Source organism: Lissotriton vulgaris, chromosome 1_1, assembly GCF_964263255.1.
Source record: "Lissotriton vulgaris chromosome 1_1, aLisVul1.2, whole genome shotgun sequence".
Lineage (NCBI taxonomy): Eukaryota > Metazoa > Chordata > Amphibia > Caudata > Salamandridae > Lissotriton > Lissotriton vulgaris.
In genome coordinates this window covers 1,433,897-1,460,741 of record NC_141685.1, presented here as the reverse complement: position 1 = coordinate 1,460,741, position 26,845 = coordinate 1,433,897, and the positions used below count along the sequence as shown (strand labels likewise).

The following is a 26,845-nucleotide window of genomic DNA, read 5'->3' as shown; positions in this document are numbered from 1 at the left end:
GAGCAAGGGACTCATGTCTGAGTATACCCTGCCACACCTATAGTGGCCAAAAACAATTCAGAAAAGGGGTGGTGATGAACAGAGTGTCTGAATTAAGCAGACCACTCTTACCCAGTCCAAAGATCAGGGCTTGATCCATCACTGTTATTTAGCTCACTGCACCATCCCAGCTCAGAACCTGGCGATATGCAAATCAGTCTGTCCCTGGCCCAGTGCATCATGGGAACAGGGCAGACTAAACTACTAAGCCAATTCTTCACCAGAAAGAAGACAAGCTTCCGGGAACCGGTTTCTGGCATTTCAGCAGTCGTCTGCCCGGCTTGCTTGAATCCTGATGGTGCAGTGAGCAAGGGACTCATGTCTGAGTATACCCTGCCACACCTATAGTGGCCAAAAACGATCCAGAAAAGGGGGTGGTGATGAACAGAGTGTCTGAATTAAGCAGACCACTCTTACCGAGTCTAAAGATCAGGGCTTGATCCATCACCGTTATTTAGCTCACTGCACCATCCCAGCTCAGAACCTGGCGATATGCAAATCAGTCTGTCCCTGGCCCAGTGCATCATGGGAACAGGGCAGACTAAACTACCAAGCCAATTCTTCACCAGAAAGGAGACAAGCTTCCGGGGACCGGTTTCTGGCATTTCAGCCGTCGTCGGCCCGGCTTGCTTGAATCCTGATGGTGCAGTGAGCAAGGGACTCATGTCTGAGTATACCCTGCCACACCTATAGTGGCCAAAAACGATTCAGAAAAGGGGGTGGTGATAAACAGAGTGTCTGAATTAAGCAGACTACTCTTACCCAGTCCAAAGATCAGGGCTTGATCCATCACCGTTATTTAGCTCACTGCACCATCCCAGCTCAGAAGCTGGTGATATGCAAATCAGTCTGTCCCTGGCCCAGTGCATCATGGAAACAGGGCAGACTAAACTACCAAGCCAATTCTTCACCAGAAAGGAGACAAGCTTCCGGGGACCGGTTTCTGGCATTTCAGCCGTCGTCGGCCCGGCTTGCTTGAATCCTGATGGTGCAGTGAGCAAGAGACTCATGTCTGAGTATACCCTGCCACACCTATAGTGGCCAAAAACGATTCAGAAAAGGGGGTGGTGATGAACAGAGTGTCTGAATTAAGCAGACCACTCTTACCCAGTCCAAAGATCAGGGCTTGATCCATCACCGTTATTTAGCTCACTGCACCATCCCAGCTCAGAACCTGGCGATATGCAAATCAGTCTGTCCCTGGCCCAGTGCATCATGGGAACAGGGCAGACTAAACTACCAAGCCAATTCTTCACCAGAAAGGAGACAAGCTTCCGGGGACCGGTTTCTGGCATTTCAGCCGTCGTCGGCCCGGCTTGCTTGAATCCTGATGGTGCAGATGTGAGTCCCTTGCTCACTGCACCATCAGGATTCAAGCAAGCCGGGCCGAAGACGGCTGAAATGCCAGAAACCGGTCCCCGGAAGCTTGTTTCCTTCCCAGTATAAGAATTGGCTTGGTAGTTTGGTCTGCCCTGTTCCCATGATGCACTGGGCCAGGGACAGACTAATTTGCATGTAGCCAGGTTCTGAGCTGGGATGGTGCAGTGAGCTAAAAAACGGTGATGGATCAAGCCCTGATCTTTGGACTGGGTAGGAGTGTTCTGCTTAATTCAGATACTCTGTCCATCTCCACCCCCTTTTCTGAATCGTTTTGTCCACCATAAGCGTGGAAGGGTATACTCAGATGTGAGTCTCTTGCTTACTGCACCATCAGGATTCAAGCAAGCCCGGCCGAAGACGGCTGAAATGCCAGAAACCGGTCCCCGGAAGCTTGTTTCCTTCCCAGTATAAGAATTGGCTTGGTAGTTTGGTCTGCCCTGTTCCCATGATGCACTGGGCCAGGGACAGACTAATTTGCATGTAGCCAGGTTCTGAGCTGGGATGGTGCAGTGAGCTAAAAAACGGTGATGGATCAAGCCCTGATCTTTGGACTGGGTAGGAGTGTTCTGCTTAATTCAGATACTCTGTCCATCACCACCCCCTTTTCTGAATTGCAGTGGTTACGATGGCGCATGATATGGCTCATATCAGTGTGAAAGGGATTTGTAAGTTGTTGGCTCCAGTATGGCAAAATGCTGGAATTCCTAAGTGTGCAGAAAATTTGGTTAAGAACTGTATGGTTTGTCTGATGTACAATCCTGGTAGGGGAACTCCAACTCCTGCTGGTCATTTTGCGCCTCCGACGTATCCGTTTGAGGTTTTGCAGCTTGACTTCATCCACATGGAGAGGTGCAACAACTTAAAGTATGTGCTCGTGGTTGTTTGTGCCTTTTCGAGATGGGTAGAAGCATACCCCCTGAAAGATAACACTGCCTTATCTACAGCTAAAGCCCTTGTCACGGAATTCTTCCCTAGGTTTGGTTTGCCGAGAATGGTCTGGAGTGACAATGGGAGTGAATTTGTGGGTTAAGTGATGACGAGAGTGTGTGATGGTTTAGGAATCAGCCAGAAATTTCACACTGCAAATCATCCCCAATCAGCTGGCCTAGTCGAGTGCTACAATGGCACCCTTAAGTTAAAACTAGCCAAGATTCAGGCAAGCTCTGGTCTTCAATGGCCTGATGCCTTGCCGTTAGTACTTCTGTCCACAAGAATGACTGTGCATTCACGAATGGTACTTAGTCCGTATGAGATTGTTTTTGGTCGCCCGGCGAATATATGGGGAGTGCCGCGGCCAACCAAATTTAGTGAAATAGAGCATCCTGTACTGCTTGATTACCTGTACGAATTGACGGCTAAATTACATGTTTTGCATCAACAGGTTCATGATACCTTTCCACAAGCATCTGAAAATCCAGGACATGCTATCGAACCTGGATCATGGATCTTCGGGAAGAATTTCCAGCGGACTAAGAACGAGCAGCCCCGCTGGACTGATCCTTACTTGGTGCTTTTATTCACGCGTTCAGCAGTACGAGTGCGCGGTAAAAAGAACTGGATCCACAGTGTACATTGTAAGAGGGCCCCTTTGCCTCTGCCGCACGACCGGTGGGTCCAGAACAGACTTCCTGACTCTGAGACTGAAACCGTGCCTCGTTTGCTGCCTTTTAGCAATGCACGTTTGATTGGAACGAATTCTGAGCATGAAAGCGACGATCTTCTGCAAGGAGCTGTGCCTCCGTCAGTTCGGTTGGACACTTCTGAACCTGAACTTTTGTTTTGTGATCAGACATTGCCTGATAAAGGCCGTTATAATTTGCGACCAAGAGTCGTGGGACTAGTAAAAGAATACATTCTTTCCTTGCTGGTTTGTTTTTTAAGGTTAAACTCTCCTCTGTGAAACTGTTTTGACTGATTTTTGTTTTTCGAACCGCCATCCGGGTTCAGCTGTAAGGTCGCGGTGCAAAGACTTTGGAGTGCAAGCCGAAGACACTAAGTTGACGGTTCTGGTTGGTCTAAGGGCGTTCCCTGGACTGACAGACGCATTCCTAAGCACGGAACACCCAACCGCCGTGAACAGCACGATTAGAGGATGGAGTTTTTCGAGATGGAGAGACCTGTTGAAAGAATGAGCTTTAAGAGCAAAATATGTACAGCAATGAGCAGAAAACGTTTTTTAATATTATGTTTGTTGATGTTGTTTAGTTTTATGATGTTTCTGTTGGGATATGTTATATTCTCTTTTCAAGTGACATTTGCACCACCTACACAACCTATGCCTCCTCCTACTGTTTCCTCGCATTCTTTTCACCCTCTGCCCGAACATGAATCTGTTAGAAGGTTGGAATTCGCTAATAATTCCTTTGTTCAGCTTCTGCACCAACACCAGCTAGTAGTGAACACGACTAATTGTTGGGTGTGTGGCCTTATGCCCCATACTACTCATAAAGGTATTCCTTACCTGGTCCTGCCTTTTAGCTACAATGGTTCTGTGTGGGCATACAGAACGATGTTCATCTATGCTCGTGAAGTTTACCCCCTACGTTCTGTGAAAGATAATCCAAAGAATAGTGCTCTAGTTAAGGGAATAGTAGATATGATTAGAGGAATAGATTCCTATGAGACTATCCCGAGAGATGAGACGCTAGCATATATTGGATGGAACGTTACTGGATATGGAGTTAGTCTGAGAGAGAACCAGCGAGCGAAAATATCCTCTCCGATTTGGATTGTACCCCATCAGGGTCATTATTGTCTGCAAGGTAATGGCAAGAATCAGAGAGCTCAGTTAGGGAACAGTGTTTGCACTGAGACGCATGTTTTTGCGTCCCAGACTTCCCCATTGTTTCTAGCAGCTAAGGGTACCCTTAGCTAAGGGTACATCCCCCGTCAAGCCCACATTTCCAGTCACCTGAAAGATCTCCACTGGCTTCCCGTCGACAAGAGAGTCACGTTCCGCCTCCCCACCCACGCACACAAGGCCCTTTACGACATAGGACCCGAATGCCTCAACAAACGACTCTCCTTCTACACACCCACCCGCCAACTACGTTCATCCAATCAAGCCCTTGCGGCAATTCCAAGCATCAATAGATCCACCATGGGAGGAAGATCTTTCTCCTACTTAGCGGCCAAAACCTGGAATTCTCTCCCCACTCACCTCCGCCTTACACAGAACCACCTCTCCTTTAGAAAGCAGCTAAAAACCTGGCTATTCGATAAGTAGAGCACCCACCTTCACTCAAGCACCTTGAGACCCTCTGGGTGAGTAGTGCGCTATACAAATTTCTGAACTTGAACTTGAACTTATTTTGTCTGTTACGATAGAGCGTATACATGGTTGCCCCCTGATTTCTCGGGCCTCATGTTTTGTGTCGTTACTGTTGCCTCCTACGTATACAGCTGCGGCAGATTAACACAAGATGAGAGTTGTTAGAGGTGTCTTCAGTAAGGAAGATAATGCAGGACAAGAATTGGGAGATTTTCTGAAGGGTTTTCTGCCGTTTTGGGGACCTATGGTTAACAGCAGGAACATACGGCAATTGACGAGAGTAGTTGAGTCCACCATAGTTGAAACTGCCGGTGCCCTTAGTAACTTGACTGCTGAGCTCCAGTCGGCTTGCCTTATAACTCTTCAGAACAGAGTTGCGTTAGATGTCATACTTGCAGATAGAGGAGGGGTATGTTTATAGAAAAAGGTGGTCCAAAGGAGAGTCCAAGACTATATCAGTTTTCACGTGCTTTTTGTAGGAGAAACACACTAAAAAAAACTCTGGACCTCTTGAGTTTTAAACAATAAAGTCTTTAGGGGGGTAGTGAGTGTGTTAGCAGCAGTTGTTTATATTTTTAGGCTGAATCCTTGCTCATATAAATTGAATCAGAGGTTCATTATTGTATAGAAAATGTTCTTTATTGATTTTGATAAAACATGAACAGCCGACACGTGTTTCGCCCCCTATGGCGATTCGCACCAGGGCTTTTTCAAGGCTGTAAAAGATCAGAGTATATAAGTATTAAGAGTTTTTATAAGAAATGGCCTTTGACCCCAACACCAGTTTGTGAAGTGTGAGAAGAGGGAAGGTGATTTGTGGTGAATCAACAAAGTTCCAGATGCATTGATCAGTGACAGCAAGAAACCGAAGTGACAAACTTAAAGTTTGAAAAAGAGAGGTGAGTACCAGGAGGGAGGAAGTGTTCAGACTATATAGTTTTGTGATATTACAGTGCTTTAAAGGTTATTTATAAGGCGATAGGGCAGATTAAGTGGAGAGCAAGTCAGTCGGTAAAGGCTATTCTCCGGTATTGAGTCTCGGACGATTGTCCCACCAGCAGGGTTATTAATTAACGGAGTATGCCACGAGTACGCAGAGCAAGCGAGTCCGGTGTTTGGACAAAGTTAAGGTAACTCGGACACAGAAGAAGTATTGCCAAGCGGAAGCCTATCCGAAAAACGCAGGGTGCGCACTTACTTGTAAGGGAAATCCCGAGGTTTTGAGGTCAGGAGCCTTCCGTTCACTCCTTCCGCTTTCACATGTGTGTTGGTGTCTGGTCCCGCGCGGCCTCATTTAAACCGGAAGGCAGGGTGTAACCCGGAAATGGAAGTCTGACTGTTTTACAAAGTTCGAGAAATGTTCACTTGGGTTCTAATATTACAGAAAGAACCATGTAAAAGATACATTCTGAAATTAGGAGGCTCTATGATATTTTCAAGCTGGTCATATTATTCTATAGTGTATTCATTGATGTAATTTGCCGGTTAAACCGGAGGATTTCAGCATTATGGCGTGTTTAGTAAAAGTCAACAAATGACTTATTAAAGGCATCAGGTCGATTTTTAGCCCCAGCCATTTGAAAAATGTGTTATTTAAGTCAGTTCAATAGAGTTGATGATGATCCGTGTGAAATATTCCCTGCGGGAATTAAGAAAAAAAACAACTACCAGGGAAAAATGGTACACCCCTCTCCTCAAAAGCCTTAAAAAGGAATGCCAAAAAACTGAACATCGATGGAGACAAACTAAAGACTCAGAAACTAGAGCAAACTATGTCACCAAGCGGAAACAATACATTCTTGCCATTCGAGATGCGAAAAAAGCATTCTTCACGCAACAAATCCATGAAAACCAAAACTCCGCAAAAGAATTGTTCAAAATTGTAAAGGAGCTCAGTAATCCATCCAGCACCTCACAAACCCTCACCCCCTCAACCGAGGCCTGTGAACGTATCAGCACCTTCTTTGCCGAGAAAATTAATAAAATCTACTCTACCTTCACCCCCTCACATTCCCCTTTCCTGTCCGACAACCCCGACGAAAATTCGCCAACATCAGACAAAGATAATGTCCATCCAGACGCAGGCAATTCTCCACGTCTAACTAATTTTCAACCATTCTCCGAAAACGAGGTATTATCGGTTCTAAAAACAATCAAATCCGGCTCTCCTGCAGACCCATGTCCCCCTTTTGTGTTTTCCGAAATTGCACCAACACTTTGCCCTTTCATCACCAAACTTTTCAACCAGTCCCTCACCACCGCGTCTTTTCCAGAAACCTGTAACCCCCCTCCTGAAGAAAGCCGGATCCGACATCTCCAACCCGGAGAATTACAGGCCTATTTCCCAGCTCCCTTACCTCTCCAAGGCTTTGGAGAAACTGGTTAACATACAACTATCCAGATACCTGGAAGACAACTCACTTCTGGACCCCACCCAGACCGGCTTTAGAGCCAACAACAGCACCGAGGCAACGTTGCTGGCAGTGTCGGACAGTGTCAGATGCATCATAGATCAAGGGGGATCTGTGGCTCTGATACTGCTAGACCTGTCAGCAGCGTTTGATAAGGTATCATACGACTGCCTAATAAACATCCTCCTGAGCAAAGGAGTGCAATCTACAGCGTTAAGATGGATTAAATCATTCCTTAGCAATCGCACCCAAGCAGTGCACATGGGCCAATTTCACTCAAAACCCTGTCCCATCGGCTGTGGAGTCCCACAAGGGGCCTCACTAAGCCCCACTCTCTTTAATGTCTATGTTTCATCTCTGGCCGACATTGGAAGAAAGTGGGGCATCGGCATATGTTCCTATGCCGACGACACACAGCTGATGGTGACAATGGATGAAGGGTCGGAAACAACTAAGAAAAAACTACACAGCTGTCTCTCCGAAATGGCAGAATGGATGCGCAACCACTGCCTAAAACTAAATGCCGGAAAATCGGAGATACTACTGTTCGGAGGAGCCAAACTCTCATGGAACGACACGTGGTGGCCACCGTCACTGGGATCAGCCCCCATCCAGAAACAGTATGCCAGAAACCTTGGTATCATGATGGACGACGCCCTGTCCATGAAGGACCAAATACGCATACTCTGGGGCAAAGGCTTCGCAATTCTCAAACTTCTGGCAAAAATTTTCTCTTGGATACCTCTGGATTGTTGACGTACAATCACCCAGGCCCTCCTGGTCAGCCGCCTGGATTACGGCAATGCCCTGTTCGAAGGGATGAACGAGCAACTGTTCTCCCGCCTACAGGTCCTACAAAACCAGGCGGCTAAACTGGTCTGTAACAAAGGCAAGCGAGACTCGGCATCCGCATGCCTTAAAAAACTTCACTGGCTACCAATGCGTCAGAGGGCCACTTTCAAACTACTCTGTCACACGCACAGAGCCCTTCACAAAACGGGCCCTACCATCCTTCAAGGGAAAATTGAATTTTATATCCCCAACAGGAATCTAAGATCCAACTCAGCCCTGGCAAAATCCAAGCGCATTTACAAGGCAAGGACAGGCGGACACGCCTTCTCATACTTGGCGGCCAAAAGATGGAATGAGTTACCTGTGGACCTCAGACACACCACTAACTACCTTCAATTCCGCCAAAAATTAAAAACTCACCTCTTTCCCGAAAACTAACTCCCCAGCACAGTCTCAGCAGTCTCCTTTTTCTTACAGCGCCGTGATATCCCATGGGATGAGTGTCGCGCTGTACAAATACCAGAAATAAATAAATAAAAAAAATATATAAGTTCTAGAAGGCTCTATAACCTGGTCATATTGTTCTGAATTGTTCATTGATGTATTCCGCCGACTAGTATGGAGGATTGCGCCAGTGTGGCATATTTTTTAAGAAAAAGCCGGCAAGGGACTTTTTAAGAGCATCGGGTCTCATATTTATCCTCCGCCATTTATGAGTGGTGTTGTTTAGGTTTAGTGCATTGGATGAGGGTTACAATGGACAGCACGGGTGTCCATGGGATATCGGTTTTTTGACCGAGGTAGCAAAGAAATAATCAACATTACTTCAGCGTTACCATTTTTCTTTGCTTATTTTTCATTTTTAGGGGAAATGGGCAAGATTTCATTAAGTAGTCAGAAACAGGTACTATTTGGGGCAAGGGGCAAGGAAACCCATACTCAAATTTGCATAAGGAAACACCAGCATCAATATGTATCATGCTTTTGGGATGGGCAATCATATCATTTACTCTTGTGGTTAACTATATGATCAATATTTTAGCAGGAATATTCACAGAATTCAGCTAACATATAGTGAAGACATACTGTACTTATAGTCTCTTTCAGTAGTTGTACAAGTCATTTTGGTCATGATGGAAGTTAGGTCACTGCCATAGAGACCTTATGTCATAGTCTAGTTCGCAGGTACAGTTTACTCTAGCCAATGGTGCCATTCGTATTATTGATTTAGGCTCTTTTCCACTGTCTCCATTTTTATTATCAGTGAGCTCTCTTCTCTTCATAGGAGGCGGTCCAAATCGCCACCTCGAGGAGGGGTATGTAAATTGATTCAATCGAGCTGCTGCGTTTTCATTCCAGACAACGCTCCGACAGTGTACCAAGCCATTTCCAAGCTACATAAGATCTCCGAGTCTGTGCATGTGGACGAAGGAGATTGGTCGTTTATGGGATGGTTTTGGGGATTGTTATCCACTTGGGGATGGAAGATCCTGATGGTCAGTGGGATGGTATTAGCTATCCTTTTCCTGTTCTGTATTTGCGTACAGTGTGCTCCAGCTATATGTGGCCTTTGTGCTACTTCGTGTTCGAGGAGACCTGTCCAGAGAGAGTTACTAAGTACTAGGATGATGCTACAGCAACATCTTGATGATCTGATGAATATAGACCTAGATTCAGACTGACATGAGTTTAGGTTATTGCCTATGTAAGGGCAAAAGGAGGGCCTGAGGTTCCGTGAATTCTGAACCTGGGTCATAAAGGTTATGGTTCTGTTACGATTTTGGTAACAACGAACCGTAAACAGTGAGATCAGCAAGCATGAGTGTTTTCATCATGTTACACTGATGGATTTACTGTGTATTTGACAATTTAATTCTGAAACCCTTGGGTTCCATTTTGTCCATGGCAGCCATTTTGTGATTGCCCTCACATAGGCTGATGACTGAGGCCAAACGAGTCTTTGGGACACATACACCTTAGCTTGAGTTTGTGCTGACTTCTGTTTGACCTAAGTTAACTGACCCTGTTGCCTGAAGTTGACCTTCCCAAACCAGTTCTTGCCCTTAGCAACTCCAAAATCTTGGCTGGCCGCATCAACGCTTGTTGGGGGTTACATTGAATCCTAATGCAGAACCCCAAGTTCAGATTCAGAAGATTGAAGGTAAAATAAATCACTTAGTGTCTGAATTTCCGGGTTTGTTAAAAAATTAATTAGGTTGCTTAAAGGGTTATTAACCTTGCATCAAACTTAAAAATGGAGCTGCACCATCCGTGGCCAAATTGAGAAGGATTCTCATGGCCCTACAAGAAAAGGTGGAACAGGAGCTTGATAAGTTATTCAAACAAGAAGTCATTTCTCCTGTGGAAGCTTCTGAGTGGTTAGCACCAGTTGTTGTCGTGAAAAAACCCAATGGTGACATAAGACTTTGTGTGGACTTGAGGTCCCTTAATGAGGAGGTGGTCGTTGACAAATTTCCCTTGCCTAACCTTGATGAACTAATGTCTACTTTGAGTTGTGCAATTTTTTTTCAATGTTGGATTTCCCATAGGCCTATCACCAAATTGAACTGATGCAGGATTCACAAGACTTAACGGTGTTCATCACTCCCATGGGTGCTTTCAAATATAAAAGAATGCTGTTTGGTCTTGTGTCTGCTGCATCAGTCTATCAAAGGGTTATGTCCACAATTTTAAAAGGCGTAAAAAATGTTAAATGTCATCAAGATGTCATATTGATATTTGGTTTGTGTCAACAGGAACATGACATGTATGTGAGATTGGTACTTGGGAAACTTGAAAAAGCAGGTCTCACATTACAATTTGAGAAATGCAAGTTTTTTTGCACAACAGGTTAACTGTTTAGGTCATTGCATCACAGCATCAGGTATTATTCCCAAGAAAGAATGGGATGATACCATTCTCAATTTAGGAACTCCAAAATCTAAAGAGGAAGTTGTCTCCTTCTTGGGAATGATTGAGTATTATGGGAAATTTGTAAACAATTTAGCAAGCAAATTAAGTAACATGAGACAGTTGCTTGTAAAAAATAAAGAGTTTATTTAGTCGAATGACTGTCAAGAGGAATTTGTGGCGTAAAAAGAAGATTTAAAAAATGTACCCAGTTTACAAGCATTTATTCCAGATGGAGAAACTACTGTGGTGACTAATGCAAGCTTGAAAGGGTTAGGTGCCATTTTAAAACAAACTAGAGATGGTGAAAAACATTTGGGTGCATGTGCATCAAAGAGCTTATGTGGGCCAGAATTAAATTACTCTGTAATTAAAAAGGAGGCTATCTACTGGGCGCTTAATAAGTTTAGAAACTTTGTTTGGGGAACATATTTTAAGGTATGTTCAGACCACAAACCGTTAAAAGAAATTTTTACAAAGAAGTGACTTGATTTATATGAAAGACTATGTTAATGAGAGTTTATGTTAATTCATGACTTTCCTTTGTAAAATCTTGCTTATATCTCATATTGTATCTCATGTTCACTTCATTATTGGAAGGGAGATGTGTGGTGTCATTCTTTCTCTCTTCCCTGGGATCTAGGTTCTATAGAACATGGAACTTGGAATCCAGATCATGTCTTATGTGTAAGTTACTCCTGGGTGGCTGATGGATGAGGTGTTAAGAATAAACCTCCGTATTAACTTCCACATGTGTTCCTGTTTCATTTAAGAACCCGTGACCAATGACCAACATAACCCACTGGTCTGAAATCAGACTTCACCAATGATCCAGAAACCAACGGAGCCGAGCCCCCACCTTGGCATAGTCCCTTTTTCCCAGCACCCTGAGGCGGCTGCTGCTGTCGGGACATGTAATGGGATCGAGCCCCCTCCCCCCTGACCCTGGGTCTGTCCACGAAAGGACTGAGAAGAGAAGAGAACTTTCTGAACGCCCTGCTTATGGAAACAGTATTTCTTCTTCTGCACACTTTGAAAAGGCTTCAATAACTTCTTCTACTCCACAGACTGCAGCGCCATTGTGTTCAAATCATCCCCAAAAAGTCGGGGACCATCAAAAGGCAGTTTATGAATCAAGGCCTTCTGAGCAGCCTCAAGACGCCAAGGCTTGGTCCACAGAGGCCCCCAACCAGCCACCACTGCCCTGGCTTCCGAGGAAAAGACCCACAGCTTATTAAAAGTTACATCAGACAGAAACTGACAAAGAACTCCACCTCCACCAAGATAGGGGTAGGAAGAAAGAGAGAAACCCCCAAACCTTTCCTTAGGCAGAATATCCTTAATGACATTATGTAAAGGCAAGTCATCCACCATTGAGGTACTATATTGGGATTGGAATAAAACCCATCATCCACCAAAGACTTAGGATCAAACCCCAAGACCCCACAAATATGGGCCAACATGTCCTCAAAAGCTTTACCCTGGATGTATTTCCCCTTCGGAGAATTGTCCATGTCCTCATCCTCCTCCCCTTTAGATTTCTTTGCAGAAGGCTCCAGAAGCGCAGTTTGAACAGCAGAATTAATCCAATCCTGCAAATCTGACCTATAACAGGTCATCCTCACGCAGGTCCTGCACATTCCTCTTAGAAAGAGATCTGGCAGGCACTGGGGCGGAATCCTCTTCCTCCATGGCTAAGGCAGAAAGCACCATCACCAACAGGAACCAACCGAGAAAAAACAAAATGCCCATCAACTCCCCCTAAATACCACCTCCCAGCTGTCAAGTCTCAAAATCCACGAGACTTGAATTGCTAAAAAGACAGCCCCGCTGCCTTCCCCAAAGCCATATACACACAAGACATGGCCGCAGGAGCCATTTGCTGCTGGAAGCCCTCAGCACCGGAACGACCCGTCAACTGAACACAGCGAAAAGCTCCCTGCCCCAGCAAATCACAGGCGCGCGTCTGAAAAACAGAGGAGAGACTGATACCATTTACAAGACCTCCTATTTTTACTCAAAGGATTGAACGGCTTATACGGTTGCAGGGTAATTATGTGCTCGGTAATAACTGCAGTAATAGTTCATGGGAGTGAACTTTTCTGAAATGATGGGACATACACCAACCATTAGCCAATCGGAGGCTTCAATTTTTAAATAACACATTACGAAGCCAATCCAAATCGTGGGAGGAGTCAGACTCTACAAAACAAATGCAACAGATCACCTAACAGTGCACGCACTGTTTTGGCTCGACCTCGAAAGGACAGTACATTTCACACCACTCCACAGCGACTGCTCTTCAAACACAAATATTCTCCATAAGCCTCGGTTTAAAGAGCTGGACCAGGTGGAAGATCCCTTTTTGAGCCTGCTGTTCACCCACGGTATTTTCTTAGACTCATTTCTTCACTCTCACTGTTTAGGGAAAGGCTGCAAACTTTCTTTCTTTCACCTATTCGTAGTGTGTGGTCTTCTCAATTAACCTCAGTGTTTGAGCCTCAGCATCGTGAGACCTTCCGGTGTAAGTGCGCTCTATAAATCCACGTAGCATAGCATAGCATAAAATAACATAACATCTTGAGCCTGATTTGCCAAATGTTTGACCTGCCTAAGCTCTGTTTAGGAAAGCATAGTGTTTCCAAACCTGAACTGACTGCATTTTCAGTGGCAATGCACATTTACAAATGCAGAAATTCTCCCAGTGTGTGAGAATCACCATTTCTCAAACCTAGTTGTCTAATGGGTTTGTAGGTATTGTTGGGTGGAACTCCCTGTGAATATTGTTGACAAAAGTATCTTCATGTTTGTGAGCATCCTTCAACCATCTCCGCCTAGGTGTGCACCTGGGTAACACATACATGTATTTATTTCAAGTGCAGAAGTGAAAACAAAAATAGCAAACATTGTGAAAGCTAAAATGATCTGGCCTTTGTGGGGTAAAGCATACAACGGAGAAATGCACAAGATGATGTGTTGGTGGTAATTGTGGTGGAGGTAATGGTGCTGGTGTGAGTATTGATAATGGTAAAGGTGGTGGTAATAATGGTAGTAGTACTGGATCTATTAATGGTGGTTAAATGCTGGTGGTAATGGTGGTGGTGTGAGTATTGATAATGGTAAAGGTGGTGGTAATAATGGTAGTAGCACTGGATCTATTAATGGTGGTTAAATGCTGGTGGTAATGGTGGTGGTGTGAGTATTGATAATGGTAAAGGTGGTGGTAATAATGGTAGTAGCACTGGATCTATTAATGGTGGTTAAATGCTGGTGGTAATGGTGGTGGTGTGAGTATTGATAATGGTAAAGGTGGTGGTAATAATGGTAGAAGTACTGGATTTATTAATGGTGGTTAAATGCTAGTGTTAATGGTGCTTCTGTGAGTATTGATAATGGTAAAGGTGGTGGTAATAATGGTAGTAGTACTGGATTTATTAATGGTGGTTAAATGCTGGTGTTAATGGTGCTGGTGTGAGTATTGATATTGGTAAAGGTGGTGGTAATAATGGTAGTAGTACTGGATTTATTAATGGTGGTTAAATGCTGGTGGTAATGGTGCTGGTGTGAGTATTGATAATGGCAAAGGTGGTGGTAATAATGGTAGTAGTACTGGATTTATTAATGGTGGTTAAATGCTGGTGGTAATGGTGGTGGTGTGAGTATTGATAATGATAAAGGTGGTGGTAATAATGGCAGTAGTACTGGTTCTATTAATGGTGGGTAAATGCTGGTGTTAATGGTGGTGGTGTGAGTATTGATCATGGTAAAGGTGGTGGTAATAATGGTAGTAGTACTGGTTCTATTAATGGTGGTTAAATGCTGGTGTTAATGGTGGTGGTGTGAGTATTGATCATGGTAAAGGTGGTGGTAATAATGGTAGTAGTACTGGTTCCATTAATGGCGGTTAAATGCTGGTGTCAATGGTGCTGGTGTGAGTATTGATAATGGTAAAGGTGGTGGTAATAATGGTAGTAGTACTGGATCTATTAATGGTGGTTAAATGCTGGTGTTAATGGTGGTTTGGTAATTGTGTGTTTGAAGAAATTTACAACCGGTGGTAATCCTGCAGATGGAAATCTCACATGTCTGAGTAGTCCTGAAAAACGTCTGCTGTTGTACTTTTTTCAGGCGTTATTAGTCAGGTCTATTGAGAAGAAACATTTGTATGTGTTTTATCAAGTGCTTAAACCAACCATGGAAGGGGTTGAGTGCACCGCTGAGGGAGTTTCAGATTCTGGGAACATTTGCAGGGAAGGAGCTTGAGAATGGTCTTTCTTTATTGAGTCTGAGCACTGTAAGTATGAGTGAGTCTGAGCCACGCAGAGTGCGACTCCACAGCCCGACCCCGACATACTGAAGCCCTGAGCATGGTTTGTCAAGAACCAGAGGCCTGTATCAGGTCAGAGGCTGATCGCCTGTAAGCAGTCTGGAAGGCCAAGTCCTCTGCACCAGCTGCGGCCATGCTGAATGGAGGAGGCATCTCCAGCTGGGGTGTATCCTACCAATGGCGTAAAGAAACTTGAGGGGGTCCCCTGCTAAGTACATGTAGTGGGCCACCTACGCTCTGGATCCAGTCTGGAGTTCTTAGGCCAGGGACCTGCCAGTGTGGGAGGGGACCCCCAGAGCTCAGGACCCCACACACCATGTGGTCCTGCGGGGGCTTTTGTTTCACCAATGTCCCCCACCAGAAGAGGGTGCAAGAAGGAAGCATGCTGCAGGTCCCCACTGACTGCTTAGAAAGGACTGAAGTAACACGGCTAGGGTGAGAACTAAGAAACAGGGAGAATTTTGGAATAACTGAGTGCACAAATGTTTGCAAGGGGTAATCTGCAGCCGGACCTTGATACCGGCCTTGGAATGCAAACCTGAGAGGGGGACTTGTTTAGTACAATGAAGGAGGGACATCATGGAAAAAGGGGGAAGGAAGCCCAGGGCCTTACAAGCACAGAAGGCCAAGTGCAAGGAAAGTAATTGCACCTGTTGTGTGTAATATTAGCTTTGATATGTGTCTTAAAGTACCTTTTCTTCATCAAAGTAAAGCACTGGGTTGGGTGGTAAGTTATTGTGCTGATGGCTGATTTTTTAGTTCTGAGCTTCAAGCACCCACACCTACTTCAACGGAGAGCCTGAGACTTGTCACCAGAACTACCATGGAGAGTCACGTGCTGACGGGGTCGCAGTTGACTCAGTTTGTAGAACCACTGTTGAATAGACCCGGGGCATCACAGGCAAACAATCCCACCCTCAAAGGCTGAAGCCAGGGGGCCCCTTCTTGTTCTGTGGCCCCTCAAATAGGGTTTGACAGGCATAGAATAGGGAACTAACACAGGCACAAACCTGAATGTAGAGTCTGAAGGTTTAACACAAAGAGGCACAAAAATGAATGTTGATTGTATCTCTGTCTTTGACTCTGTACCGCACCCCACTCTCTCTGGCTCGGAGTGTGTTACACAAATACTACATAGGTGGAACATTTACATGTAACACACAGAGCCACATGCCTACACATAAAACATTTATGGTTAACATACAGAGGCACACACCTGAGAGTAGAGCAATTTATCAGCCCGGGCCAAATGATTTCTTGAGCTTTTGGTCCGAAGTTTATGTATGACATTTTGAGAGTCTTGTTTCCTTGGCAATGCTTTAGGCAAAATGAAATCGCTTTCAAATTGACTATACTATAATCGTACTTTGATATTTTAATGCTCTGAATATTGTCCATGGCCCTGGAAGTGATCTCTTCATCTTGAGTCTCATGCAAGCAGTGGAAAGCATCCAGTAGCAGGCTTTCCTCTTTTGGCTCTTGAAGCCACGCTACCAGGCCAGCTCTGACGCTGGGAGATATTTTATATCCTAGGACTTTCTCCACATGGCGCACTTGGTCTTTGTTGATCAGACCACATAGGAATCGCACTGTTAGCATTAAATGGCCTTTAGTCTCCTCATTATATTCCTTCAATAATTGCTTTAAATCTCTCTGCGGGTTTGGTGAGCCCACATCCAGGTCAAGGAGGTAGAACAGGGCTGCAAAGAACTCCTGAAAGCTGAGGTGGATGAAGCTATAGGCTGCGTAGACATCAATGTCTTGCTGGAAGATGGTCTGATTGAGAAACAGCGACTGGATGTCTGACACTTCGAGGCCGGACTGCGTAAGGTCCTCCTCATCGAAGAGGATTCTCTGCTCAAAGATGCCATTGAGTGCCAGGGAGCAAAGCTTCTTCAGGCTCCTTTGCATGGTCTGTACCGAAGCATCACTGTGGTCCCTCAACAAAGTGGACAAGAAGAACAAGTAGACAGATGTTGTGGTCTTTGAAGAATTAGTAATGTCCTGGCATCTGTCCAGCTGCTGCTTCATGACCGTGCACACGACCCAGCAGACGATGGGGAGGAAGCACATGGTGTACAGGGTGTCATTGTCTTTCACCACGGCAAGGGCTTGAGATGCCTGTTCATCATTCTCAAAGAAACCCTTGAAGTACGACCTCCTGTCCTCTTCTGTAAATCCCATTATCTCAGCGCAAAGATCAGCCTTTATGCACTGCTTGAGCCGTGCCAGAGCCGTCGGGCGTGTGGTGATGATGATGGAGCACCGTGGCAGGATATTTCTTCTCAACAGGTTACTCAGAGTGACTTCCACAGGATTCTTCTGCCATGGATCCCTGCAGCGCTGGACCTCCTGTAAGTCAAGAGAGAACCTGAGCTCATCAAAGCCATCAAGGATGATCAGTATCATGCTGGGATCCGCCGTCAGCACGCTCGCTGGTATCGTCCTGTCCGGGCAGCCGGCTCCAATCACATCCACGAGGCTTTTGTGGCTTTTGACTTCATTGATTTCTCTGCATCTGAGGTAGAATGAGTAATCAAACACTCCCTGGTAGATGTCTCCTAGAGCCCAGTCCAGCATGAGTTTTTGGGCTGTGATGGTCTTCCCGATGCCCGCTGGCCCCTGCAGGACTACGGTCCTTGGTCTTTGCCCGTCCTCCATGGGATCAAAGAGAGCGTCTAAATGAATGTAGTGCTTGGAATGAGCCAGGCCGTCCATCAGCGCTGTGTGCCTCCTTCCATGGGACATGACCTCGTGCTGACGCTCCTCCTCATCACGGTGCTTCTGGACAATCAGCAGCTTTGTGTACCTTTTCTTCAGTGGGACCCTCTCACCCACCCGGGCGTTCCTGTCTTCTATCAGTCTGCACTGCTCTACAATATGCTCCATGTATCTCCTCCTGAAATCTGAGAATCAGAACATGGTAAATATCTCATGGACACAGATTCAAATTGATAAGCATCAGCAAAGCAACTTGTAGAAGGATATTTCAGTTTCTTTGTCTTTAGAAATTTACAAACTGCTGCCCCAAAGGAACTCCTGGCGCCAGCAAAGACAGAGCAGACAGAAATTAAAAGGCAGAACCATCCTAGGTCAGCGCTTCACAATTCAATGTTCAAGGGACTGTTCTGCAAGTGATGCACATGTAGGAGGGAGCACATTCCCAGCCTCTGGTGCCCAATGAGAGAGAGCTCCAAGGCTGGCAATCATGAGGATGCTTCTGGGAATCGTGAGGAGGCTTCTGGGAATCACGAGGAGGCTTCTGGGAATGATGAGGAGGCTTCTGGGAATCATGAGGAGGCTTCTGGGAATCATGAGGAGGCTTCTGTGAACTATGAGGAGGCTTCTGGGAATCATGAGGAGGCTTCTGGGAATCACGAGACGGCTTCTAGGAATGATGAGGAGGCTTCTGGGAATCATGAGAAGGCTGCTGGGAATCATGAGAAGGCTTCTGGGAATCATGAGAAAGCTTCTGGGAATCATGAGAAGGCTTCTGGGAATGATGAGGAGGCTTCTGGGAATCATGAGAAGGCTTCTGGGAATCATGAGGAGGCTTCTAGGAATCATGAGGAGGCTTCTAGGAATCATGAGGAGGCTTCTGGGAATCATGAGAAGGCTTCTGGGAATGATGAGGAGGCTTCTGGGAATCATGAGAAGGCTGCTGGGAATCATGAGAAGGCTTCTGGAAATCATGAGAAGGCTTCTGGGAATCATGAGGAGGATTCTGGGAATCATGAGGAGGCTTCTGGGAAGCATGAGGAGGCTTCTGGGAATCATGAAGAGGCTTCTGGGAATCATGAGGAGGCTTCTGGGAATCATGAGGAGGCTGCTGGGAAGCATGAGGAGGCTTCTGGGAATCATGAGGAGGCTTCTGGGAGTCATAGGGAGGCTTCTGGGAATCATGAGAAGGTTTCTCGGAATCATGATATGGCTTCTGGGAATAATGATTAGGCTTCTAGGAATCATGAGGAGGCTTCTGGGAATCATGAGGAGGCTTCTGGGAATCATGAGGATGCTTCTGGGAATCGTGAGGAGGCTTCTGGGAATCATGAGAAAGCTTCTGGGAATCATGAGAAGGCTTCTGGGAATGATGAGGAGGCTTCTGGGAATCGAGAGAAGGCTTCTGGGAATCATGAGGAGGCTTCTAGGAATCATGAGGAGGCTTCTAGGAATCATGAGGAGGCTTCTGGGAATCATGAGAAGGCTTCTGGGAATGATGAGGAGGCTTCTGGGAATCATGAGAAGGCTGCTGGGAATCACGAGAAGGCTTCTGGAAATCATGAGAAGGCTTCTGGGAATCATGAGGAGGATTCTGGGAATCATGGGGAGGCTTCTGGGAAGCATGAGGAGGCTTCTGGGAATCATGAGGAGTCATCTGGGAATCATGAGAAGGCTTCTGGGAATCATGAGGAGGCTGCTGGGAAGCATGAGGAGGCTTCTGGGAATCATGAAGAGGCTTCTGGGAATCATGAGGAGGCTTCTGGGAGTCATAGGGAGGCTTCTGGGAATCATGAGAAGGTTTCTCGGAATCATGATATGGCTTCTGGGAATAATGATTAGGCTTCTAGGAATCATGAGGAGGCTTCTGGGAATCATGAGGAGGCTTCTGGGAATCATGCGGATGCTTCTGGGAACCATGAGAAGGCTTCTGGGAATCACAAGAAGGCTTCTGGGAATCACGAGAAGGCTTCTGGGAATCATGAGGAGGCTTCTGGGAATCACGAGGAGGCTTCTGGGAATCATGAGGAGGCTTCTGGGAACATCAGCAGGTCAGGATGTGATGGGCTCTGTAAACATGGACAGGAGCATCACTTGAGCTTCAATTGGAGAAAGGCAAGGCCCGGCCTGAGCCTTGAAAACACACCTCAAAAGACAGTGAGTATTGTAGGCGTGTCCAGAAATACATCTGTGGCAGAACTTTCTGTGCTCTACAGGTGACTTAGGAAAACTCTGAACCTCCTTGCAGAGGGAAATACTAGAGCCAAAGGGACAAATGTACCTGCCGGGATCACAGATATTAGGATCTCAGAGGGGATCATAAAAGTAGCTTCCTAGAGATGTCAAACTCCAAATGTTCTTATGTGTGATTGAATACTTGCAATCATTACACAATAAAGCATTGGTATTAAAAAACAAAGCGCCAACACGCAGCTGGTTGTACTATAAACCTTTATGAAGGCTTCTTTCTCATTCACTTAGCTTCCTTACTGCCAACAAGAGGGATTTCATGAAACTGGGGTTATTCACAAGCCCCATGAGCCGCCGCCTTTTTTCCTTGTTTAAAGCGATGCCCTGGCGGCGCAAGGAGCTTTAAATAAACCCCTTCGTGTTTAAAACTGAGTCCAGAGGATTTAGGCAACTAATGACGGCCCGATGACGAGTTCTTATGTGTTGTAAATGTAACAGATTTTTAAGGCATTCCTTTCTTTCAATCAGTAAGGCCGGACACATGCAGAGCACATGTGTCAATGTTTCTTCGCCGTGATCACAGAGTCTGGGCATGAGGTTTACCCAGCCCCCTTACCTCTTTCCCACCTCGGTCGGGGCCGCAAGAGGCAACAGGAGGCCGAAGTGACAGGACTTTAAACTGTGGGGCAGATTTACAAGAAACTGACGCATCTCTAGAGATGCGTCAGTTTCCCTGTGCCAGCCTGCGATACCCTTGCACCACCACGGATGCGCTGTATTAACAATACAGTGCACCATGGAGCAAGATTTGACAGATGCTTCAGAAATTCTGACACATCTGTTGGGCCAAAAGTGACGCATTGCTGGAGTCGTGTCACAAGCACGACGCAACTCCAGCAATGCATGTTGAGGCCTATTCTTATTGTACTGCATCGCGCCTTACGCCTGCTTGAAGCAGGCGTAAGGTTTTGACGCAGTGGCGTCCTAGAAGTGACGCAGTGAAATCTTGTAGATTTCACTGCGTCACGTCTACAAGGTTTTCCTGCGAGGGAACACCCACCCCTGCATACATTGTACCTGGTGCAGGTATAACGTGACCCAGGGTTTACAAAGTGAGGCATGTCCCCAGATGCGCCTCGTTGTAAATTTACTGCATTTTTTATGCCACTGCTGCATTATAAAAGTGACTCAATGGTGGCGCAAAAGTGTCGCAGGTAGGTTGCGAATCCGATACTGAGTATTTAGGCCCATCCGGGGTGTGATGGTTGTGTCAGTGCCTGCAGATCCCGGCAGCTCCACAGATCCTGTTTTATTCAGGAGTTTTTTTAAAACCTGTGAAGTGACTGTGAAGATGTGCCTCACAGCAGTTTATTTCGAGACTGTTTTTGTGTGGAGCTAAGCTTGGCACCACATTTTAAGAAAGCTCCGCTCCCTGGTACATCTTGCTTTATGATCCAAACTCCAAGCAGACACAGATCTTGGTAGAAGAAGTAACATCTTGAAAGTTTTTGTAATTCTTTCATCAAGTGTTTGCCTCCCTCTGGGAGAGCTTCATGTAGTAAGTACTGGAGACCACTTGTGTAGTTTAGCAGGTTTAATGCAGGAAAGCTGGCCAGGCACAAACTGTCTCCACCTAGAACACTAGGAAGATGCAGAGCCATCTACATTCTGGAATGTATGACACAGGTAAGAAACACTGTAAAGCATAGAAATAAAGGTAGGATAAATATACAACACTTCACACCAGAGCCGACTGTGGGATCAGCTTCACCGCTAGAACCTTCATGTATGGGGTCGATAATGGGGCCCTTGAAGGTTTGATACAGAAAGATAAGAGCAGAGGTCCTGGCAATGACTCTGCAGTGAGCCGCAGGGGTCAATAATCACCCCAGATATTTGTACCCCCCTAACCCTCCCAACCGGGCTGTTGTTTAGGAGCCAGGTGTTTGTCGATTATCATTGTTTTGGATTTATGTAAATTGACTTATAGTTTGTTGAGGGTGGTGAATGTATGTACCTTCGTGAGGACCCTTGAAGCCCCATCTGCATTTTATTTACAAGGGACACATTTTCCTAAAGAAGTCCTGCAGTCATTAAGAGTCCATTGCAGCCCTGTGGACCCGCGGGCCAGAGAGAGCTGGACATTGAGTGGAAAGTCCAGCTTGTAAACTGAGGTGTGACCAGGACAGGGGGGCATTGATTGACAGTCTGCCCTTCGATAACTCACTTAAAAATCATGGTTTTAATTGCCCATCTATAGCACAACTGCCAGCATGCAATGCCTAAAACAGTCCCCAATCACTGTCAGATCTGAAGATGAGCCAGTGCCATAGTCACCCATGCCTGTAGAGGGCAGAAGAGGAGGAGAAGCCAAAGTGGCCAAGTAAACAAAATGTATATTAACGAGGGTGGGCTAATGGGGAGCCCGTAGGAAGTCTACAAGGAAGACCTCTAACGGAGGGCACGTCAGTGTCAGAGACACATCTTGATACTGAATCTGTTGTAGGACTCACCGTCTGATTTAGAGTTTGGTGGATGAGGTACTTAGGACCCGATTAGGATGGCGTCGAACTTATGTCCGCATGCCACCCTATCCGAAACGGGACTGCCCGACTAGCCGTCGGTCCCGCGATAGGGATTATCATCCGACCGCCTGCAAGGTGGTCGCATCGTGTATTCTTTATGCTGGGGCGGGTGCTGCTGGCTGCAGCACCCGCCGCAAAGCAAAAAATGCACTTTGAACATATCCCATGGCACATGGTGCAGGGATATGCGGGGGCAAGATAGGTGCCCCCCAGTGCCCACAGCTTAGGGACAGCGGGGTAGGTGGCCCGCCATAAACAGGCAGGCGGAAAGGGACTTCGTAATCCCTGATAGGCATTGATACCATTGTAGGGAATGCGAGGCCCTCCACTGCACCGGCGGGCTCAAGGAGCCAATCGGATGCGTGGTGGTTGGGCTTTCTGCCCGCCAAGCTTCTGCCCACCATTATAATATGGCGGACAGAAAACATGCAAATGATGGCGGTGAGACCGCCATTGACAGGCTTTTGGTAGCAGTCTCACCGTCATCGTAATAGGGCCCTTAGTCACAAATGTGGGGTATATACCGCACTATAGGCTGTAATGCACTTGTGATACGGTGGGCGGGATACCCGTATCCTTTCCGCCAAGCTCTCAATCGGGCCCAAACACCACAAATTCGACTTGTACAACAGCTTGTAGGACTGAAAGGACAATAGGGCTTTAAAGCTGCAGACAAGACTAAAAGAATCAGAGCTGCAACACTGCTGATGTTCAAGACTCTTAGCATAACATCTGGATTTAGCAGAATGAACTTCACTCTGGAGGAAGGATGAAACCCTGATTCATCTTGATCCAGAGGCAGCTCCAGAGAGCTGATATCTGACACATGGCTCCACGTTCATGGACTGATACTAGTTGTCCCCAACATCGAAGACCAGCATCTATCAGGGAAGCTGACATAGAATCTCTGGTCCATCCCTGGAGATCTAACTCTTCGTTGGGGAGACCTTCCTCTGGTCTGAAAATGTTTTTCTCTGGGAGTGGTTTGCTTATTACCTTCCCACTTCTTTTTTGAAGAAATTAGATTATTTTTAATAAATGTTTTTCAGGATTTTCAGTTAGTTGGGATTTTAGTGGTTTCCCACCCAAACTCTCTTCTTAATTCTTCGTAGGACTTTTCAATTATTCTGGCAAGTTCAAAAGTTTGGTCTGCTATATCTGTTTCTTTTAATTTTTGGCGGTAGGTTGTACCGTCAATTGAACTAATTGGCTATATGCATTTGTCAATTCTTTTAGCTGAACTAAACGTTCTCCGCTTGACATTTTTTCAATGTCAGGATGTGGTGTGTAGCTGGCTAGAACCGGCCATGTGGCTCCTGGTCTACCTAGTGGACTGAGCCTGGTAATGTGATTTTGATGTTTTAGGGCGCCATTAAACCAGAGCTCATGCTCTTGGTAAGTTAGTGGAATTTCAACTTCCTCGAAAGGGGCGTATTCCTCTGGAGATTCCTCTATTTTGTAGTAGTGGAACTCGCGTGTCACAGCATTTGCTACTGGAAAAGTTATCCATGAATAGAATACCTCTGTCTGCCGATATTCATGTGCCTCGACAACAAATATGACTGTACCACCTCTTGATTAAACTCCATTTTCTATAAGGTTTATAGTTAAGGTTTTCCTTACATTTACCGGGATGAGTATTGCATCAGGTTCATTTTCTTGGAGACTTGTGTCTTCCGCCAAAAGTTGAGTTGCTAGTCTAGCTCTCTCCCTTTCTTCTTCACTTTCCGCCATTTATTGACTGAAAGTTTGCAGATCAAGTTTCAAGAAAACAAAGATTAGGTGCACAATATTCTGGAACACTGTATCCTTCAACGTTGACTAAACCAAAAACGAATACATAGGAATTACTTCCTACTAAGTTTTTGCGGATATTAACCTTTTACCCACTCCAGACGTCTATTGGAGTTTTTACGGGAAAAGGGTTCTGTGTGAAAAGTACGACTGAGATACTTTAGTATCTAGCGTTAAATTATCGCCTTACCAAACGTTGGGCGCCATGTAGTGTAGTTCCTATATTCCCAATAGGCTCTGCGCATTGGAATAACATAAACGATAGTGTAGACGTAGGACTGAGGTCGACTAGGTCTCTATTGAATATGTTAGACTTAATTGTGTGTGCCAGCTAGCTCAGAGGTCACTAGAAACTTTCTTGAATACACAAGAAGGGATTAGCTTCTGACAACCATATAACATGACGACAACTTTGTTCCCCCTGAAATAAGGAATATCTCCAGAGTCGCAGAAACAATAGATAGCTATTTCACTCAGTCAATCGTGCATGCTTCATTTCACCAGAAGTGCAAAGAAATAGAGAGACGGGCGTTTTCAATAAAAGGGTTATTTATTGAGCAGTCTTCTTTCTCATGCAAGAGAAATGAATTGCCACAATTGCAATACTTGTCATAAAGTAAAGTGCGTACAATAGAATGAGTATTATGAAATAATACTGTAAAAGCATTTATATGGTTTCTAAGCCATAAGATACTTAAAATGGATACAATACATACAATGATAAAATAATGACTAAACGTACTCAACAGGTGTTTCTAAGAAACGCCTACCCCGGTGTACCTAACCTAAGCCTAGTATGTGGGAAGGAGTAGATGAGTTACAGTTTTTTGCCAAGAATCTGAATCAAGAATTCTCTAAGGGTCTAATCAGCTCCGTACCTTGGGTACAGAATGAAGGAGGTCTTGTATCTCTCTCTCAGGACTCGATCTCCCAGCAACCCGCGAGGGTGTCAGGGAAACACTGGAGCTGGATTTCTCGGCAGGAGAAAAGACAGTGTCTCTCTCAGTGCGTCAACAGGGAGGGTCGGCTTCCTTCGGCACTCGCATCAGCAGGGCATCGGGCAAGTAGATAGCCGATCTGCTCCAAACCACCGTTGTTGCTTAAGGCAGATGTTGATATATTTATACCTGGAAGGTGCCGAGTTTGGCGTAAGGTTGGACATAAGACGTCACTAAGAACTCGCAGTTCTTTCAGGACTCCAGGAGTTCTAGGACAAAGCAATACTGAAGCAGGGGGAATTCCCAAGCTGCTGGAGGCTTGGTTTGTTTAAGAACTCGTTGTGCTTTGTAGGAGTCTATGGGATTAGCCTTGCCTTATTTGGACTGCATTGGCTATGACTTAATATGGATACGATTCTTATGCCTTTATAAGGATATGATTTTATATAACCACATAAGGGCATAAATCGTGAATGTTTTAATTTGGGTCCTAGATACATTCACAACATTCTTAAAATCCTCATGCTGTTATTGTGCATTACTTTCAATGAGGTTGGGAATTTTAGTTGTGCAGTAGCACCCACTTTTTTGAATGGTTCCAACAATTTACCCAACTCCCATTTCTTTGAAGCCGCGATTGCAGAGACATCTGATCTAATCTGAAATGCTATATCATTTACAATCATACAATTTAATTTTAGTGCCTTATTAAGAATTTCCTCTTTCAGAGTGTACGTCAAAAAATGCACAAAAATTTTCCTTGGCCTTGTTTTGTTGAGGTTGAGCCTGAAAGGGTCCCTATGTACGCTCTGCCTATCCACCATTAAAGCCTCCTCTGAGCACTAAATATGTGTTGCTTTCTTTATCAATTTTGCTACGTACTCTTTTATTCTACTTCTTTCTACTCTTTCCGGAACTTTGAGTAAACGTATGTTGTTTCTCCTCTGAGAATTTTCTAATGATTCTAGCTTGTCTTGTGTCTCTAGATCTCTTCCCTTTAAAGCCACTTTAGTCTTTATTTTCTTCCACCTGGTTCGTTAGCTGAGCTATTGATAGTTCTAGAGCCATTTTTCTAGTAGCGAGTGAATCAATTTTAGCTTCTAACTTTTCACATGAGTTTTTTATGTACACTTGATTGCCCTCCGAGGTAGCAAATCTCTCTTTCATTTCTTTAACAAGGGCTTGTAACATATCACACATAGAGCTTGCCAGAATTTTATTTTCCGAATTCCCAGAATCTTCATATAATGTTCCGGAGACTTGAGTACTGACACTGGAACTGTCATGTAGTTCTTTATTAATTTGGAGTTGCTCTTGAAGGTAATTCTTTTTTTGATCGAGAGTCAGTGTAGGTCTCTCAGGTGACAGGTGATTTGGCTGCAAAGGGTGATGTTTAGCATGAGTCTGGCGGAGGCATTCTGGGTGTTCTGTAGTTTCTTAAGGAGCTTTTTGGTGCTACCTGCATAGTGTTTTGCTGTAGTCCAGTCTGC

At 45.3% G+C, this 26,845-nt stretch overlaps 1 protein-coding gene across 1 annotated transcript in view; it reads right to left on the bottom strand.

Annotated features, from left to right (window-relative positions):
• The window catches only part of LOC147736917 (NACHT, LRR and PYD domains-containing protein 12-like), a 307,564-nt gene that overhangs the window by 180,879 nt on the left and 99,840 nt on the right, over positions 1-26,845 (bottom strand). The window contains exon 2 of the mRNA XM_086963257.1: positions 16,345-18,036. Within this exon, the coding sequence (XP_086819383.1) occupies positions 16,345-18,036 (1,692 nt within the window). The remainder of the gene's footprint in view (positions 1-16,344; positions 18,037-26,845) is intronic.